This window comes from Osmia bicornis, chromosome 5 (assembly GCF_907164935.1).
Source record: "Osmia bicornis bicornis chromosome 5, iOsmBic2.1, whole genome shotgun sequence".
In the NCBI taxonomy this organism is placed as follows: Eukaryota; Metazoa; Arthropoda; class Insecta; order Hymenoptera; family Megachilidae; genus Osmia; species Osmia bicornis.
In genome coordinates, this window is record NC_060220.1 from 2,267,765 (window position 1) to 2,282,095 (window position 14,331).

Genomic DNA, 14,331 nt, shown 5'->3' on the forward strand with positions numbered 1-14,331 from the left:
TCACTAGGATAAGAGCGGAAAATATAATTATCTTTGAACATCGAAGAGGTAAAAGTATTTATTTTTACATTTTATAATTGGTTTATCAATTAAGACTTTAATTACAGTTTAATTGCAAAATTAAATGGCTCAGAAAGGTGTTTTCGAAATTCGATAGCTGCGCCATCTATGCGAGGACGGCGGAAACTACTTGACAGTCGTTAGTGGTTATCGACTGCCGCAGGATCGATCGATAAGTCGAGTTGTTGAGTAGTTTCCACCATTTTCGTATAGATGGCGCAAGGGTCGAATTTTTTATCAGCTTACCGACCATTAGTTCCTAAAAATATATGATTTTGAAATTTGTATGCACAGTGACTAAGTACAGATCCATCTGTAGTCACTGTGCTCTGTAATATAAATCTAATTTCACCTGATGGTCTCTGAGACTCCCAAAATCATGAGCCCTCGAGAACAAAGGCATGCCCGGTTGTATGTAGGGAGTTTTTTAAATGTTCATGTCTGACAACTTAATACTAGCAAATTCAGTGCGTTCTTTTCATCATATTTATTCAGTAATAATCTTTTTACTAACAAATACTTTTACAATAAATTATTTCAAGCATCTAATGTATCGTTATTAACGCGTCTAGTCTGTCTTCAAAACTTAATGCAGAATCAAGTCAGCCTTATAGAGTCTGGTTAATTATAAAAGACTGAGTTCATTTTAATGTTATCCTTTATTAGTTTAAATAAAAGAATGTCATAATATACAGCAAAATTAAACAATTTCATTTGGGTGTGTTAGCTACTTTGAAACGAATGACTGAAATATAAAATCGTTTTAAATTGTGCAATCACATTGGTGGTTGCGGTTCCTCCTTTTGTGAAATACACCGTCGATCCCGGAAAGTACTCGAATAGAACTCTTCTTCGGCATGACAGACGGAATGTGGGAACGGAACTGACATGGAGTAAACTGTAACGTGAAGGACTCGCGTTTGTCTTTTAAATATTGATTTGTCTGTCGAACGGACATTATGTGACAACCATGAACGTTTTTTTTATACTTTGCTTCATTGATGAAAATTACGTGAATAGAATCGAGTTGCGAGTAACCTAGCATAAGTACGTAAATCCATTTTTAACTTTCGAAACGTCAAACATAGTCCGCTACTATCTACGACGCAAACATCAACCTTGCCGGGATATTAAAGTGCTCACTGTACGGCATGTACTTTGATCAAGATATTTCGAACATTTCGCACAATAGACAGCTAAAAGATGAATCATACCGAAGGATATCTCGATTCTTGTCCGTACTACGCCAACGTGGGTCTAAATTCTTTTCTAAAGTGATATCAAGACATATTGTTTTTTCATGTCATACATCTTTTGACAGCACCAAATACTTTTTGTAAAAATATCTTTCTCCCTTGATTCTATTCTTTCATGTATGTTCGTACAATTTTTCTGCGCAAAAGAAGCCTTCTATGACTTATCTCCCAATATTTAATACTGCAAATTTATTAAATGTAAGATACATTATTTTTTTGAAAAAAATTTTTAAATTTGAATTCGAATTTGTAATAACTTAAACGATTATTATTTGAATTATAGGAGAAAGACAAATATTAAATTTTATTATATGAATTGTGTTAAAATTATTTTTATGTATATTTTTCTTTTTCTTTTAATATATTTCCAGTTTCTTCATAATGGACCATTTGAAAAGTACAAGCACGCATGTAATCATGAAGATCATGAAACATTCATGTATTGCCCATAATTGCTATTTTCAGGTAAGAATCTTTGTTTAGCTTAAAACTTGTAGATGAAAACACTTTGTAGCATTGAATATTAAAGAATTTTATTGTAAAATTTTAGGGGACAATGTGGAGTTTCCAAAAATTTTGGCTATTATAAATCTTTTAGCAAACAAATAAATTACAAGTGTTGAGATGGACTCTCCACCGTCATGTTCACTAAGCGCTACTGGACCTCTCAGTGATCTTGGTAGCAGTGGAATTGGAGGGTCCATTTCTAGTGATTCTGTTCGAGCACATCTTGCAATCGAGGTATAATTTGTTATAATATAGTATTTGTATGTTGTATTCTCTAAATGAAATGATATCAATCTTTTCAGATGCAAGAAAGCGATGTAGAAAGTAAATCCTTATCGCAAGATTCTTTTGATTACTCAGATGGTATGTGTGGTGAAAATTTTAATACATTGAAGAAAGGACCAGGTTGGACTGATGCTGATGGAAAGCTAGAAGTTGAAGTGGTTGATGTAGCTATTAAACCTCCACCAGAATTTCAAGATAGCCCTTCTCCTCCTAATTCTGAATCTTCGTCTGCACCAATTCTTAGCTATGCACAATTAATGAGACAAAAAGTTCCACAGTTAATAGATGATTATGCTGAGACTTTAGTACAGTCAACAATTGAAGAAGCATTAATAATATCTTGTAGAATATCATGGCCGGAAGGAAGAATAGCACCCGCAACAAATCATATACCGGTGGTAACTCGTAGTGTATACAATTCGAAACGTCTTTGGGCAACGGACTTGTTAACACCTTCATCGTGTCAAGGGGCTACTACTTTGATCACTCCATACAATACATTGAATCGTCCAAATTCACGATGTTCTTTAGCTTCTTCTCGTTTGTCCAGTTCTCATAATTCAATAAATACCTCAGGACTGAGTCACAAAGCAGATGATAGCAGCTTTATTACATCTGCTATGTCACACGACGTTTTAACGACCAGTGAGATCAGTGATATGTACAATGTGCCCTTTGATTCTGACATTTATACTGTACCAATAGATGTAGTTAGACCTTTGCATTATCTTAGAACGCCGCAAAGGCCTAAACGTCATAGACATCATCGTAAAAGAAGAAGAAATGTATCCGCTAGTTCTCAGAGTGAATTAGAAGCCCATATTCAACAGGCAAGGCATTATTGTGGGAAACCTCGTGCTATTACCCATGTTATAAAATCCCAGAGACTGCTATCAGACGTATGTTGCAACGAAGCTGGAAATGGTAAACGTCATAGTGTACCGGGTACATCTGGTCGACATGCATCCCGAACATCCAATGGTCACATGCATAATATCGGTGAACCAATTCATATGACTTTACACGAAGTGCGTCAATATTTACAAACGCTATACTCAAGCTCCAGTGATTCTAGTGAAAATAAAATAAAACGCGATAAAGTTCCAATAAGTCATACACCTGTACACCTTGCAATGCCAAAAGGTATTAGTGTAAATAATAACAATAGGTATAGTAATCCACATACAGATTCAGCGATGGATATTCCAATCTCAAACAAAAATAGCAATGGACTGATTCACAATAACAATAATAATAATAATAACAATAACAATAATAATAATGGTAATGTTAAGAAACATAAAAAGAATTCATTTGTTAGTATTAAACATAAAAAGGTAAAAGAGGAACCACATAAGGAGAAGGTTGATTCTGAAAGAGAAAAGATCAAGAAGGGTCAACGGAACTTCTCGTTAAATTTGAAACAAACTCTTTGCAATATCTTTAGATTCAGACGTTTGGGTTCTCCAGACCATTTCGTAGAAAAAAGAAATAGCATTGTACAGGGTGAAATTGTAGAAGAGGAAGAGGGTGTTGATTCTGACCAACATGCTAATAATAATAATACTACCTCAGAGGTAGATCCCTCTGTACAAAAGCTACCTTTTTTTAAGCGTGCGTTACCACCATTACCAAAAAGTAATGGACACGTAGGTGGTGTAGAGCAAGCAGAAGATGCGCTTACAACGATGGTATCTAAATGCGAGAGTCCAACTTCTATACCGCCGCAAATGCCTCCACCTGCACCAAAAGTCGAAGAGGAGCCGACAGAAGATACTAGTATGGATTTTGCTGCTAGCATTGAGAAAGTAAAAGATGTATGTAATTTATCTTTTTCACTGCACGTTAGTACATTTAATATTAAGCTGTTTTTTTTTTTTATTATTAACGCGAACTCTTTTTAAAATAGTATGGATGGTATTGGGGCCCAATATCTGGTGAAGCTGCAGAGAAAATACTGTCCAATGAACCAGATGGGTCATTCATTGTGCGAGATAGTAGCGATGATCATTATATTTTCTCTTTATCATTTAGACTTAACAGTTGCGTGCGACATGTAAGAATAGAGCATGATCAGGGTAAGTATTTTTACTCTTGCTAGAAGGAATATTTCTTTATATCTCCATGTTGCTACTTTAAATATTTCATTTTCTTATCTGTACAGGTAATTTCAGCTTTGGAAGTTGCACAAAATTTAAGTCCCATACGATCGTCGATTTTATTGAGAATGCGGTAGAACATTCGCGTAGTGGACGATACTTGTTTTTTCTTCATCGACGGCCAGTGTTAGGTCCAATGCGTGTGCAACTTCTTCATCCAGTGTCAAGATTCAAACAGGTTCAGAGTTTACAGCATATGTGTAGATTTGTTATATTGAAAATCGTACGCAGGGATCTTATTCCAACTCTACCTCTGCCTCGGCGGCTCATCGATTACCTGAGTATGCCTCATTACTACAGCGAACAATTAGCTGAACAAGATGACAGAGCTGAATCTCCTGTTAGTTCTTCAACTGGTGAATTAGAGAAGATTTGTTTCACACCACAAGGCCTATCGTGAGGTACAAAAGTATAATTTATTTTTTGTTTTTTTTTTAAATACTTGCCAAATGTTTAGTACATATAGTTTAAGGTTTAAAGCATTACACAATTCTGTTTCATATGGTTTTATTAAGCAATATCATGATGAAATATAAGAAAAAAAAAAAAATAGCTGATTTCTACATACATTATATAAAAACTTAAATTTCAGACGTAATATCTAACATCTTTTTGTAAAGAAGGGTAATCCGTTCCACGCAGCTCGTATATAGAATTATGAACAATGTAGTTACAAAGCATAAAAGTACTAAAAAAGATATAAAACAAAAAATAATATTCATTAAAAGATAATTTTGAATTAGAATGCATATTCGCGTAATTCTATTGAAGGTGCACAGATAAATTGACAATTTGATCTTTGAATTTGCGGTCGTTTAATTCTGTCAAAATGATTTCCAGAGCACGTGTAAAATAATTTTAACAAATTCGATATATTACTTTGAATTCAGTTCCTGTTTCTTGTTATTTTAACATAACAAATTACAATTTCATATGATCCAATGAATGTATAATATTCATATATAATAATGTAAATCAGTGATTAAATAACTCCTTATGTGCCATATATCTTATATTGCAGTCTTCAATTGGATATCAAAATCGTAAATACTTTTATTTTTTATTAGACTTTCTTTAACAAATTATGTTTTTACCGAAGATTATTCAATTATGCATTTCATTATTCGTTATAGAATTCTAAAATTCGTGTTTTAATAGGAAAGCCTACTTGATACAGTACAGTCTATATTTGATATTCCACTTTATCGGATGATCAAATATAGAGTTAATGAATCATTTTTTAATATGATGCACATACAAGCAATTATTAAAAAAAAAAGAAGCCGTAGACTAATATTACATTAAGATATAATCTGGCATATATAAATATCAGTTATCGCGTCTGTCAACTACAGAAAATTTCAATATTAATCAGTTTAACAATGTTGTTGTATCATTTTTTAAGTTTAGATGTAGCTGTTACAGACTGATTAACTTAGAACAAATATTCAACGAACTAATGGAATCATAATACTTTATAAATATCTTCATTTAAGCATCATGTATATTTTCTTATAAATTATTGTATAATTGTTTTTGAGAATAATCTTTGGGTGGAACACAGCTTTATTATTTTATATTGCTTTATAATGTAAATATTTTTATATATATTGCTTAACTTTGTAAAATAATATTAAATCATCAAGGAGTTCTGAATCCTTGACATATTAGCTATATATATATATTTTTTGATTTTTTTAAGTTTATAAGAAATAATTAATTGATGTTACAACATGCAATCTCTTTTAATGTACCACAGTTTTCGTTTTTCTTTTATAGCCAATTTTTAAATAAGATTTGATAATATTTACCTTGAAAGGTAAAAAATTCTTTATTAAAACTGATTAGCGACTGGTGCTATATAAAATTATAAATTATAGAATTCTGATTCCTTAAATTATGCGGTTGAATCGAGGTAATCGAAGTCACTGTTTATTCTTGTGCTCAGATAAACTCAACAAGATTACATCGTGCTAAGCACTTGATCGAATTTAATTATATTGTATTTAATTTTATTTAGACAACTTTAAAAGTTTCGGATAAATTTTCGAAATATACATTTTATTTGTAATCGTTATATAAAGTTTAGATTATAACTTAATATTAAGAATTAATATAAATCAGATGAAAAGTTTTCAATTTGCAATTTCGAGTAACCAAATGGAAAAGTAGGAAGGAGCTTCAGATAAAATTTAGTAAATTATAATGACATATATTTTTATTTTTATCCCTTTCCTGAAGAGGTGTACAATCTCGTCTTCAGAAATGGAGATATTACTTTGATAAATTTTGTATTCTGTAATGTTATACAGAGCTCACTATAAAGCACTGATGTAAAAATAGATTTTTCAAGGAAGGGGAGAAAGTTTTTATACAAAATGTGTACTGACTGTTACTAGACACATTAATTAATAGATGTTTGTTTTTATTTTGTCTTTAAATTGCTTTTCCTATGCAGCTTCATGAATCATGGAATAGTGAAGACCACATATACATATTGCTCAGAATTTTTTGTTTGCACTTTCTTGAACTTCGCAGTACTACACAAACAAATTTTATACTCAATATTCACGTGGTAGATTTTGCAATATAAGTACTATTACCAGATTGAAAAGACTAAGTCTAAGGATGAATTTAAACATATGTGAAGCATGTGCGTATAATTAATGGTTAAAGGCACCACGATACCTCAGCCGACGAGGGAGGTATGTAGAGCAGAATTAGTATCATTTTATAACAAATGTATTTTACATTAATATAAATTGCACATACGCGCTCTTGTGAAAAATTTGCATTACTGAAAAATATCAATGCCTTATTTAATTATGTTTTATGACTATTAATATCAACATTAAGAAAAATATATGAACAATTCTATGCCAAGTGTTACTGAATGATATATTTCTGAAATTTTTATTGTGTCATTATACATAAAGAAATATGTTATTTAATAGTTTTACATTTTTATAATGCCTTTTACAAGTAGGCATGTAAAAAATATTGAATTTACAAATAAACTTCTGATATTGAAATGTGATATTATTAGTAATACATATATAAAAGTTGTGAAAGAAAGATGCTTGTATTGATCAGGGATATTAACATTTTTTTGAAAGTAAATATCATTTTAAATAAGACCAAGAAAATTTCATTTAGTTAGGATACTATTGTATTTGATATTTGATAAAAAGATGCACTTGGCATAGAGTAATAATTTATTTGTTATATACCAAAGTTTATAATTGTATTCAAAGTACAACATGGATTTATCAATTTTGTGCTTTTCATAACTATTTAAGTGTACACTTTATCAATTATACATTAATATCACACAGCAATTTAAAAACTCATTTTGGATAAGTAAAAATAATAAAAGAAATAAAATATTTAAAGATTACTATAAGAAATACATTTTCAAAATATAAGCACTGTTGTACTTTGATTATAATATATTGGTTCAGAAATCATTATTGTTTGTTACGCATAATTTACAAGTGCTAGTCATAAATATTGCATTTTAAGTTGGACTTCAGTATTGTTTACTAATAAATATCAATTTACTTACGAATACTTGCATTTGTTTTTCATCTTTTTCAGAGATATGATCCAAACGTAATTTTAATAGAAGAATATTACAAAATATGTAAGCTGTTCATTGTTATTTTTCACTTCGGTAAAATTTAATGATTATCCTTAATCTTTAATATCCTTATCTATAATTTCATAATTTATTTGTTCTAGTCTGTTATTATTTATCACCAAAGTCGACGATTATTAGAGTGAGAGGAGTACATGATGATCAGAAAAATAGGGGTGTGAATGATTCATTGAGGCTTTAATAAGATAAGGAGTGTAATGCTATAAGGAAAATGAAACCTGAGTAAGAAATATCTTTATATTTTTTTATTTATAATTATTTTATTTAGAAATAAGTTGATATAATTTGTTATGAAACAACTGATTTTATTACAACTTTTAAATATATCAATTCTAGCATACCCCCAACAATTTCCATAATATATTTATCTAAGATGTTACTCTAGTTTCATTTTTCAATTGCTTACAAGTAATATGAACCTTTTGCAAATACAATATTTTTCTGCATTACAGCAAAATGATTTAATTATAAATTGTTCAGTAATGAATACTTCATGCTATTTTCGTGATCATAGTATAAATAATTTTAACAATTCAAACTTCATGAGCACAAGAAAAGAATTATGTTCTTGATTAATTTATTGCAATAAAGAGTACTCGAAGTGTAAACAAATGCATATGTATTTGATTACCCATGTTTGTACTGCAATGTTGAAAATATGATACATTTTTTGAAACATACCTAGATACCATTTTCTCTCAGTGCAATACTTGTTTACTTCTTATCACATACATAAGCGTGAAACATGTATTTGTAAGCATATAAAATTAAACTTAAATAAAATTTTATTATTTTAAATACAATATATATTTTTCACTGAACCACATGACATTTTAATTACACTTTTGTTTCCAGTTAAATATTAAACATCCTAGTTTAAGGTGGAATACCAAGAGTTTTCCTAACTAGCTTCTGAGCAATTCTTTCAAATTCTGGCCGATTTTCTCTCCACATTTTGGCAGCATCAACATTTGCTCCACTTTCATCATTTGGCTCTGCTAACATACTTACCACACTTAACAATATTTTTTCTACACTCTGAACCGGACTCCATCTTTCTGCACTACTTTCATAGCCCATTGGATCATCTCCAGGTGCATGTAATATACTTATACATACTCTCCCATCTGCATAAACTAAATAAAAATTAAATTGTTAATTCTTAACAGGTCATTTTAATGCAATATTACAATATCTCATTTAAACAGATCTTACTATTTGGATGAAACATTTCACAAGTAAATTGCATTTTTGGTGGGCTTAAGGGATAGTCTGGTGGAAATATCAGTTTTGCAGGAAATACACCACCTTCGAAGCATGTTCCTTCAGGACCACTGCAAAGAAATTCAGATTCTGTAATATGGTGTTTAAGTCATCATAAGATCTTCAGCAGTTAAATACATACGTGATTAAAGCTTCCCATTCAAAAAAGTTTTCTTCATTTATTGGACCAGCAATAATGCCTTCAGGTGGATTTAAGGTTAATTCTGTAAGTTACGCATTATCTATTATAATCACGTTCAAAATTCAGTAGAAAAAGAAGCAAGCGAAATAGTTTTATGCGAAACTTCAAATGAAGGGTAAGGTACAACATTAAATCTGATCCTCACGTTTGTACTCTGCCATTAATCGTCTTAGTGCAGAACCCGCCATTGTTTTGATCATGAAGGTTAATAATGACACTTTATGAAAATGTCAAAAGATGAACATTAGGTAAAAGTAAAAATGATAAAAATCATCATCATTGATTTATTTGTGTTTAATTATTTTACAAAACTTAAGAGTTAACAACTTGTTTCTGCAAAATTTGAAAAGATACAATGTTGATTTGAGGGTTTAAATGGCGACAGAAGAACATAAATATTTAGCAGGTGTTATAAAAAAGACTCATGCCACGTTGCGAAAAGAAGCTCAGGATCATGGTCCTGAGATTGCATGGAATCGTCATATAACTCGTAAAGATGTTTTACAGGTTTGATTTCCGTTTAAATTTTTATGCTGATTGTGTATAATATTTTTTTTTAATTGTTACCTATTTGTATTTTAGGAATATGCCCATTCTATGCAAAAATTGGCAACTACATATTGGATGAAAAATAATTTAAACACAGAAAGTTCAACTCATTCTAGGATAGAATGGATTAAATTTCAATGTCAAGAGTATTTTTTAAATGGTGGAAGTCAAAAATATAATAATAGAGAAGAAAGTATTAGGATAAAAATCAACACAAATAATCTAGAATCTACTGAAGTTCCTATAAATTATAATTCAAGCATTGAAAATAAGGAAAGTCCAATACCAAAATACTTTGATAACAACACAGATTTCTTTACTCAAAAAATAGCTTTGTTAGATGTAGGAAGTTGTTATAACCCTTTTGGAAGTTTGAATATCTTTGAGGTAACTGCAATAGATCTGTATGGTATACCAGATAAAGTTTTGGGTTGTGACTTTCTGAATGTTCATATTGGAAAAGAGAAAATACTTTCTGATAATAAGGAAGAAGTTCTACAATTGCCACAAAACTCTTTTAATGTAGTTGTATTTTCTTTATTTTTGGAGTATCTACCATGTCCAAAACAAAGATATATTTGCTGCAAAAAAGCTTATGATCTATTGCAAGTTGGTGGTATACTTTTCATTATAACTCCTGATTCAAAACATGTCCATGCTAATGCTAAACTTATGAAATCATGGAGATATGTACTAAGTAAGTTAGGATTTATGAGGATAAAATATGAAAAACTACGACATATGCATTGTATTGTCTTTAGAAAATGTATATTTAAAGATGTTGCAACAAGATGGGCAAATTTACAAAACTTATCCAATGATGATCCCTTATATTTTGATAGTACTGCAATTTATATTCCACAAGATTTTCGAAATGAATCTGATGAAATCAAACATCAAGATCAAGAAGAATATGATTCAGATGAAATAACATCTATGTTTGGAGAATTACCTTTTGATGAATAACAAAAAAAAATATTAACTTTTAACGTAGTGGTAACCTTGCTTGAGGATGTGCGTTCATAGGGACATTTGTTAATTTTTATAGAATTGTCATCCATCTTGAGCAGTCCTTTCTTGTTTCTGTTCTTTGGTCGTACACGTGGTGAGTTCATTTTTGCTGTATATTATACTTATAAATAATATTTTTTGTATATATTAAAGCTTCTCATGAGATTGTTTAAATACGTGTTTTGTTTTTAATAATAAAAACTATTAATTGTATCAAACATTGTTGTATTTTTGGTAATAATGATGTAGGTTAATTTCTCAGCTGCTAAATTTTGGGATTACAATTGATATAAGTAAAATTAATAGTAAAAAATGAATGTTTAAGTTTGAAATTATTTTCAGACCATTCAAGATGTCGTCTCATTTAAATTGGATGATTATTCGCAATAACAATGCCTTTCTTCTTAAAAAGCGTAATATCAGCAAACCATTTTCCACGGTTTGTACTAACTCAGTATTCTTTCTAAACGTTTAAGTTCGTAGGTTTTAAATGTTTATGTATAAAATTTTAGGAACCTAACAATTTGACCAATCTGAGTAGCTATCGTTATTCGGGTTTAATTCATAGGAAAAGCGTGGGTATTGTTGACACTGCTGATAAAAAAGGGTTTACAGTCGTTTATAAAAAACCAAAGTCACTTAAAAAACCTGCAAAATCCACTGTACGGTGTACAATGAAAGCTGGAGCCCGCCGTTCTTTACATAAATTAAAAAGATTGATTACAAAGAACAAATACCGTGTAGATCTTTCCAAGGTAAATTCATTTATTATAGGAAAGCTTTCAGTTTGGTATTTTGGAAAAGCAGTTATTACAATGATAATTGGGTTATTTTTAGGCTGCATTACGTCGTGCCAGTGCTGTTCTGCGTTCCCAGAAGCCTTTACCTGCAAAGAAGACCCGTACAACTAAAAAGGCTGATTAATCTATGTACATTAATAAACATATGTTTTAATGTAAATGTATAAATGTGACATATGTTGCAAAGAAGATTTGTTTAACTTTAGTATATATTAATGAAATGCAATTAATTGAAGATAAATTGTTACAAATCATGCTACAGGTATTTAAATATTAAAGTGAATACTATAACATTTCTCCTTTGCAGCTGTGTCCAGTGTACTTATTTCCATAATTTTATTGCAAAAATAGGGATAAACATTTTTCAATGAAAGGTAAGATTTTGTACATATAATAAATAATATGTTTAAATAACTGTTTCTATCATTATGATTACAGATTCGTCGGTTGCATATTAAAGAGCTATTTTTTACATAGGTAAGATACATTCACTTGTTTTTTTGATGCTTATAAATTCTTTGATGTTTATGATGATACTATAACCACCAAGATCTCTGAGTGCCATGATTAGAATTTTGTATTTGCTATCTGATGTTGATGTATATTTTTCAACCACTTTCTTAATTAAATATTTTAATACTTACATGAGAATAATGTTTTCAGATCCAGTTGGAAAATTGGACGTTTTGTGGATATTATAATATGTAAGTAAATATAAATATGCATTTATTTAATATTTACATAAAGTTTTGATCTTTTTATGATGAAACTTTCAACCACCAAGATCTATGAATGCCGTGATTAGGACTTGTATTTGCTATCTGAAATAATTTCTTTAAAAAAAAAAATCGCCTTTATATGCGACAAGATAAGATTACTAATCAGGATAAATTAATTTCAGCTTGAGGTACCCAGGTATTACCCAAAAAGGAAATGTACGAAAGCGTAAGTATAGAATACCTGTATCTGGCTCATACAGTACTAACTTTTTTTAATGATGAAATTCAATACCACCAAAATCTCTGAATGCCGTGATTGGTTATAGTATTTGCTAGCTGATTCATTCATAATAACAATTCTAATTTGTTCAATATAGGAATAGGATTAATACGGTTTCGTTTTTTGCAGATGGTTCTGAATACATTTAATATAAAAGTTCAATGGACACACATCTAAGTAGGTAATATATTTGTTTAATTATTTACTTTATGATAGATGCAATTACTTTATACACATATGATGATTCATTCACCAAGATCTATGAGTGTCATGATCATAAATTTGCTACTTCTGATAATAACATAACTCATTTAGCTACTTAAATTGTAAGGAAATGTTTGTAACACATGTACGTTTTCCTTTGCAGGTCATAAATCTCCTGCAAATAATGGTGTGCTTCAAAATGGCAATGTTTCATTACATGTAACTTTGTAACATCGAAATGATGTTTTAAGATAAAATGAAGTTTCTATCTTTCAATTCTTTTAATTTCACCTCTTATGTTTCCCCTTATCTACATTATTATTATCGGAAAATGAATACAGTACGTGTATTACTTGTATTTATTGAGTTACAAAAAATTATTGTTGTCTTTACGCGATCGTTAGGTTTATTGATACAATTATTTTGCCTATGGGGTCCTAGACACCCCAGATGACATCAGGTCGGTATGCAGAGCGCCACCGGTTCAACGGGGTCCCTGATACCCCGGATGCCATAATGTCGATAAAGAAGAAAATGCTACCTCGACTAGCGCCACCTATCGATAAACAGCGGAACCCAGTGGTCGATAAGTTGGTAACTAGTTTCAGCTACTTTCTGATAGAGGGCGCTAGTGTTCCGTTATATCGAAAAACCGATTGAATACAAATAATACTTGTATCTGTCAAATTTGATATGCTCATAATAAAGAGACACATAGGCCTGAGAGGAGCCTTAGGTATTTATTTAAAAAAAAAAAAACCGATCGATAACGTGTTGAGTAGTTTGAGCCGTTTGCGCATAGATGGCGCTGCGGTCGAAATAGAGAGTACAACCCCCACCTCTATGACGTCTAAAGACAGCCTGACTAGGGTTTAAAATTTTCAAACATTTTACTAAGGGTTCTCTTCAGGTTTTCTCAATACTAACAAGCCTAATTTGCACCCCAGTATATAAAATTTTCTTTCTCATAACAATCACTGTTCTTAACATCTTCGACTCCCATAAAGGCCGCCTCAAAAGCAGAGCGTACCAAGGTGTACTCTCTGGTATCTCCTCGAGAAGAGCTTAACGAGACACTGATTTTCATAATTCACTGAAGAAGGGAACTCCATCGTTTTTCTTACGAGGTGGACGCTCGACTCGATCGATTTTCTTAAGCGTCTTTCCTCCGGCGTGCCTCTCGTCTGCTTTCGGCCGCAAAAGAAGGAAAATAAGGCTGCAATGACAGAAGGTTTCACGGTGGTGTAGACATTGCTGCCTGCCTGCCACGAACACTTCTCTACACCCCTAGCAAAGAGTAAGTGGACCGTGATGAACAGAGATAGAGCATACGGCCATGCGTGATATAAGAGAAGAAGAAGAACGGTGGTAAGATGAC

At 31.0% G+C, this 14,331-nt stretch overlaps 4 protein-coding genes across 13 annotated transcripts; 3 read left to right on the forward strand and 1 right to left on the reverse strand.

The window, feature by feature from the left end:
• The first annotated feature begins 643 nt into the window (after positions 1–643).
• Positions 644–8,870, forward strand: LOC114871000 (putative uncharacterized protein DDB_G0277255). Of its 5 annotated transcripts, XR_003788454.2 has the most exons (9): positions 644–1,107; positions 1,688–1,781; positions 1,867–2,057; positions 2,126–3,925; positions 4,018–4,186; positions 4,273–4,668; positions 6,726–6,972; positions 7,865–8,147; positions 8,781–8,870. XR_003788454.2 is itself a non-coding variant. In XM_029176353.2 (6 exons), the coding sequence occupies exons 3-6, from the start codon at positions 1,941–1,943 to the stop codon at positions 4,665–4,667; spliced, it is 2,481 nt and encodes an 826-aa protein (XP_029032186.1). In that variant the 5' UTR covers positions 645–1,311; positions 1,688–1,781; positions 1,867–1,940; the 3' UTR covers positions 4,668–6,478. The 5 variants fall into 5 exon arrangements, 4 of the variants coding, with proteins under 4 accessions (XP_029032186.1, XP_029032185.1, XP_029032188.1 ...); XM_029176353.2 differs by lacking the exons at positions 6,726–6,972; positions 7,865–8,147; positions 8,781–8,870 and having other exon boundaries at positions 645–1,311; positions 4,273–6,478; XM_029176352.2 differs by lacking the exons at positions 6,726–6,972; positions 7,865–8,147; positions 8,781–8,870 and having other exon boundaries at positions 645–1,107; positions 4,273–6,478.
• Positions 8,693–9,747, reverse strand: LOC114871002 (ubiquitin-conjugating enzyme E2 G2). Its single transcript, XM_029176358.2, has 4 exons — positions 9,536–9,747; positions 9,331–9,412; positions 9,141–9,259; positions 8,693–9,061 (listed from the first exon to the last, which is right to left on the reverse strand). Exons 1-4 carry the CDS (start codon positions 9,588–9,590, stop codon positions 8,802–8,804), a joined length of 516 nt encoding a protein of 171 aa, XP_029032191.1. The 5' UTR covers positions 9,591–9,747; the 3' UTR covers positions 8,693–8,801.
• Positions 9,748–9,765: 18 nt separating this feature from the next.
• LOC114871001 (S-adenosylmethionine sensor upstream of mTORC1) lies at positions 9,766–10,915 on the forward strand. Of its 2 annotated transcripts, XM_029176357.2 has the most exons (3): positions 9,766–9,897; positions 9,973–10,636; positions 10,718–10,915. In XM_029176357.2, the coding sequence occupies exons 1-3, from the start codon at positions 9,766–9,768 to the stop codon at positions 10,903–10,905; spliced, it is 984 nt and encodes a 327-aa protein (XP_029032190.2). In that variant the 3' UTR covers positions 10,906–10,915. The 2 variants fall into 2 exon arrangements, with proteins under 2 accessions (XP_029032190.2, XP_029032189.2); XM_029176356.2 differs by having other exon boundaries at positions 9,973–10,915.
• A 37-nt stretch (positions 10,916–10,952) lies between these two features.
• Positions 10,953–13,229, forward strand: LOC114871003 (60S ribosomal protein L28). Of its 5 annotated transcripts, none has more exons than XM_029176362.2 (10): positions 10,953–11,044; positions 11,293–11,389; positions 11,463–11,705; positions 11,788–11,879; positions 12,058–12,124; positions 12,189–12,227; positions 12,414–12,454; positions 12,652–12,695; positions 12,879–12,930; positions 13,117–13,229. In XM_029176362.2, exons 2-4 carry the CDS (start codon positions 11,303–11,305, stop codon positions 11,872–11,874), a joined length of 417 nt encoding a protein of 138 aa, XP_029032195.1. In that variant the 5' UTR covers positions 10,953–11,044; positions 11,293–11,302; the 3' UTR covers positions 11,875–11,879; positions 12,058–12,124; positions 12,189–12,227; positions 12,414–12,454; positions 12,652–12,695; positions 12,879–12,930; positions 13,117–13,229. The 5 variants fall into 5 exon arrangements, with proteins under 5 accessions (XP_029032195.1, XP_029032193.1, XP_046141613.1 ...); XM_029176360.2 differs by lacking the exon at positions 10,953–11,044 and adding an exon at positions 11,172–11,195; XM_046285657.1 differs by lacking the exon at positions 10,953–11,044 and adding an exon at positions 11,172–11,195 and having other exon boundaries at positions 12,879–12,926.
• The last annotated feature ends 1,102 nt before the right edge of the window (positions 13,230–14,331 follow it).

Coding starts and splice junctions, on each gene's coding strand:
- LOC114871000 (XM_029176353.2), top strand. CDS start 1,941: ATGGACTCTCCACCGTCATGTTCACTAAGCGCTACTGGACCTCTCAGT. Junction 2,058..2,125: donor GAGCACATCTTGCAATCGAG/GTATAATTTGTT, acceptor CAATCTTTTCAG/ATGCAAGAAAGCGATGTAGA. Junction 4,187..4,272: donor AAGAATAGAGCATGATCAGG/GTAAGTATTTTT, acceptor TTATCTGTACAG/GTAATTTCAGCTTTGGAAGT.
- LOC114871002 (XM_029176358.2), bottom strand. CDS start 9,590: ATGATCAAAACAATGGCGGGTTCTGCACTAAGACGATTAATGGCAGAG. Junction 9,413..9,535: donor ATTAATGGCAGAGTACAAAC/GTGAGGATCAGA, acceptor CGTAACTTACAG/AATTAACCTTAAATCCACCT. Junction 9,260..9,330: donor GAATGGGAAGCTTTAATCAC/GTATGTATTTAA, acceptor ATTTCTTTGCAG/TGGTCCTGAAGGAACATGCT.
- LOC114871001 (XM_029176356.2), top strand. CDS start 9,766: ATGGCGACAGAAGAACATAAATATTTAGCAGGTGTTATAAAAAAGACT. Junction 9,898..9,972: donor CTCGTAAAGATGTTTTACAG/GTTTGATTTCCG, acceptor TTTGTATTTTAG/GAATATGCCCATTCTATGCA.
- LOC114871003 (XM_029176360.2), top strand. Junction 11,390..11,462: donor TCAGCAAACCATTTTCCACG/GTTTGTACTAAC, acceptor ATAAAATTTTAG/GAACCTAACAATTTGACCAA. Junction 11,706..11,787: donor ACCGTGTAGATCTTTCCAAG/GTAAATTCATTT, acceptor GGTTATTTTTAG/GCTGCATTACGTCGTGCCAG.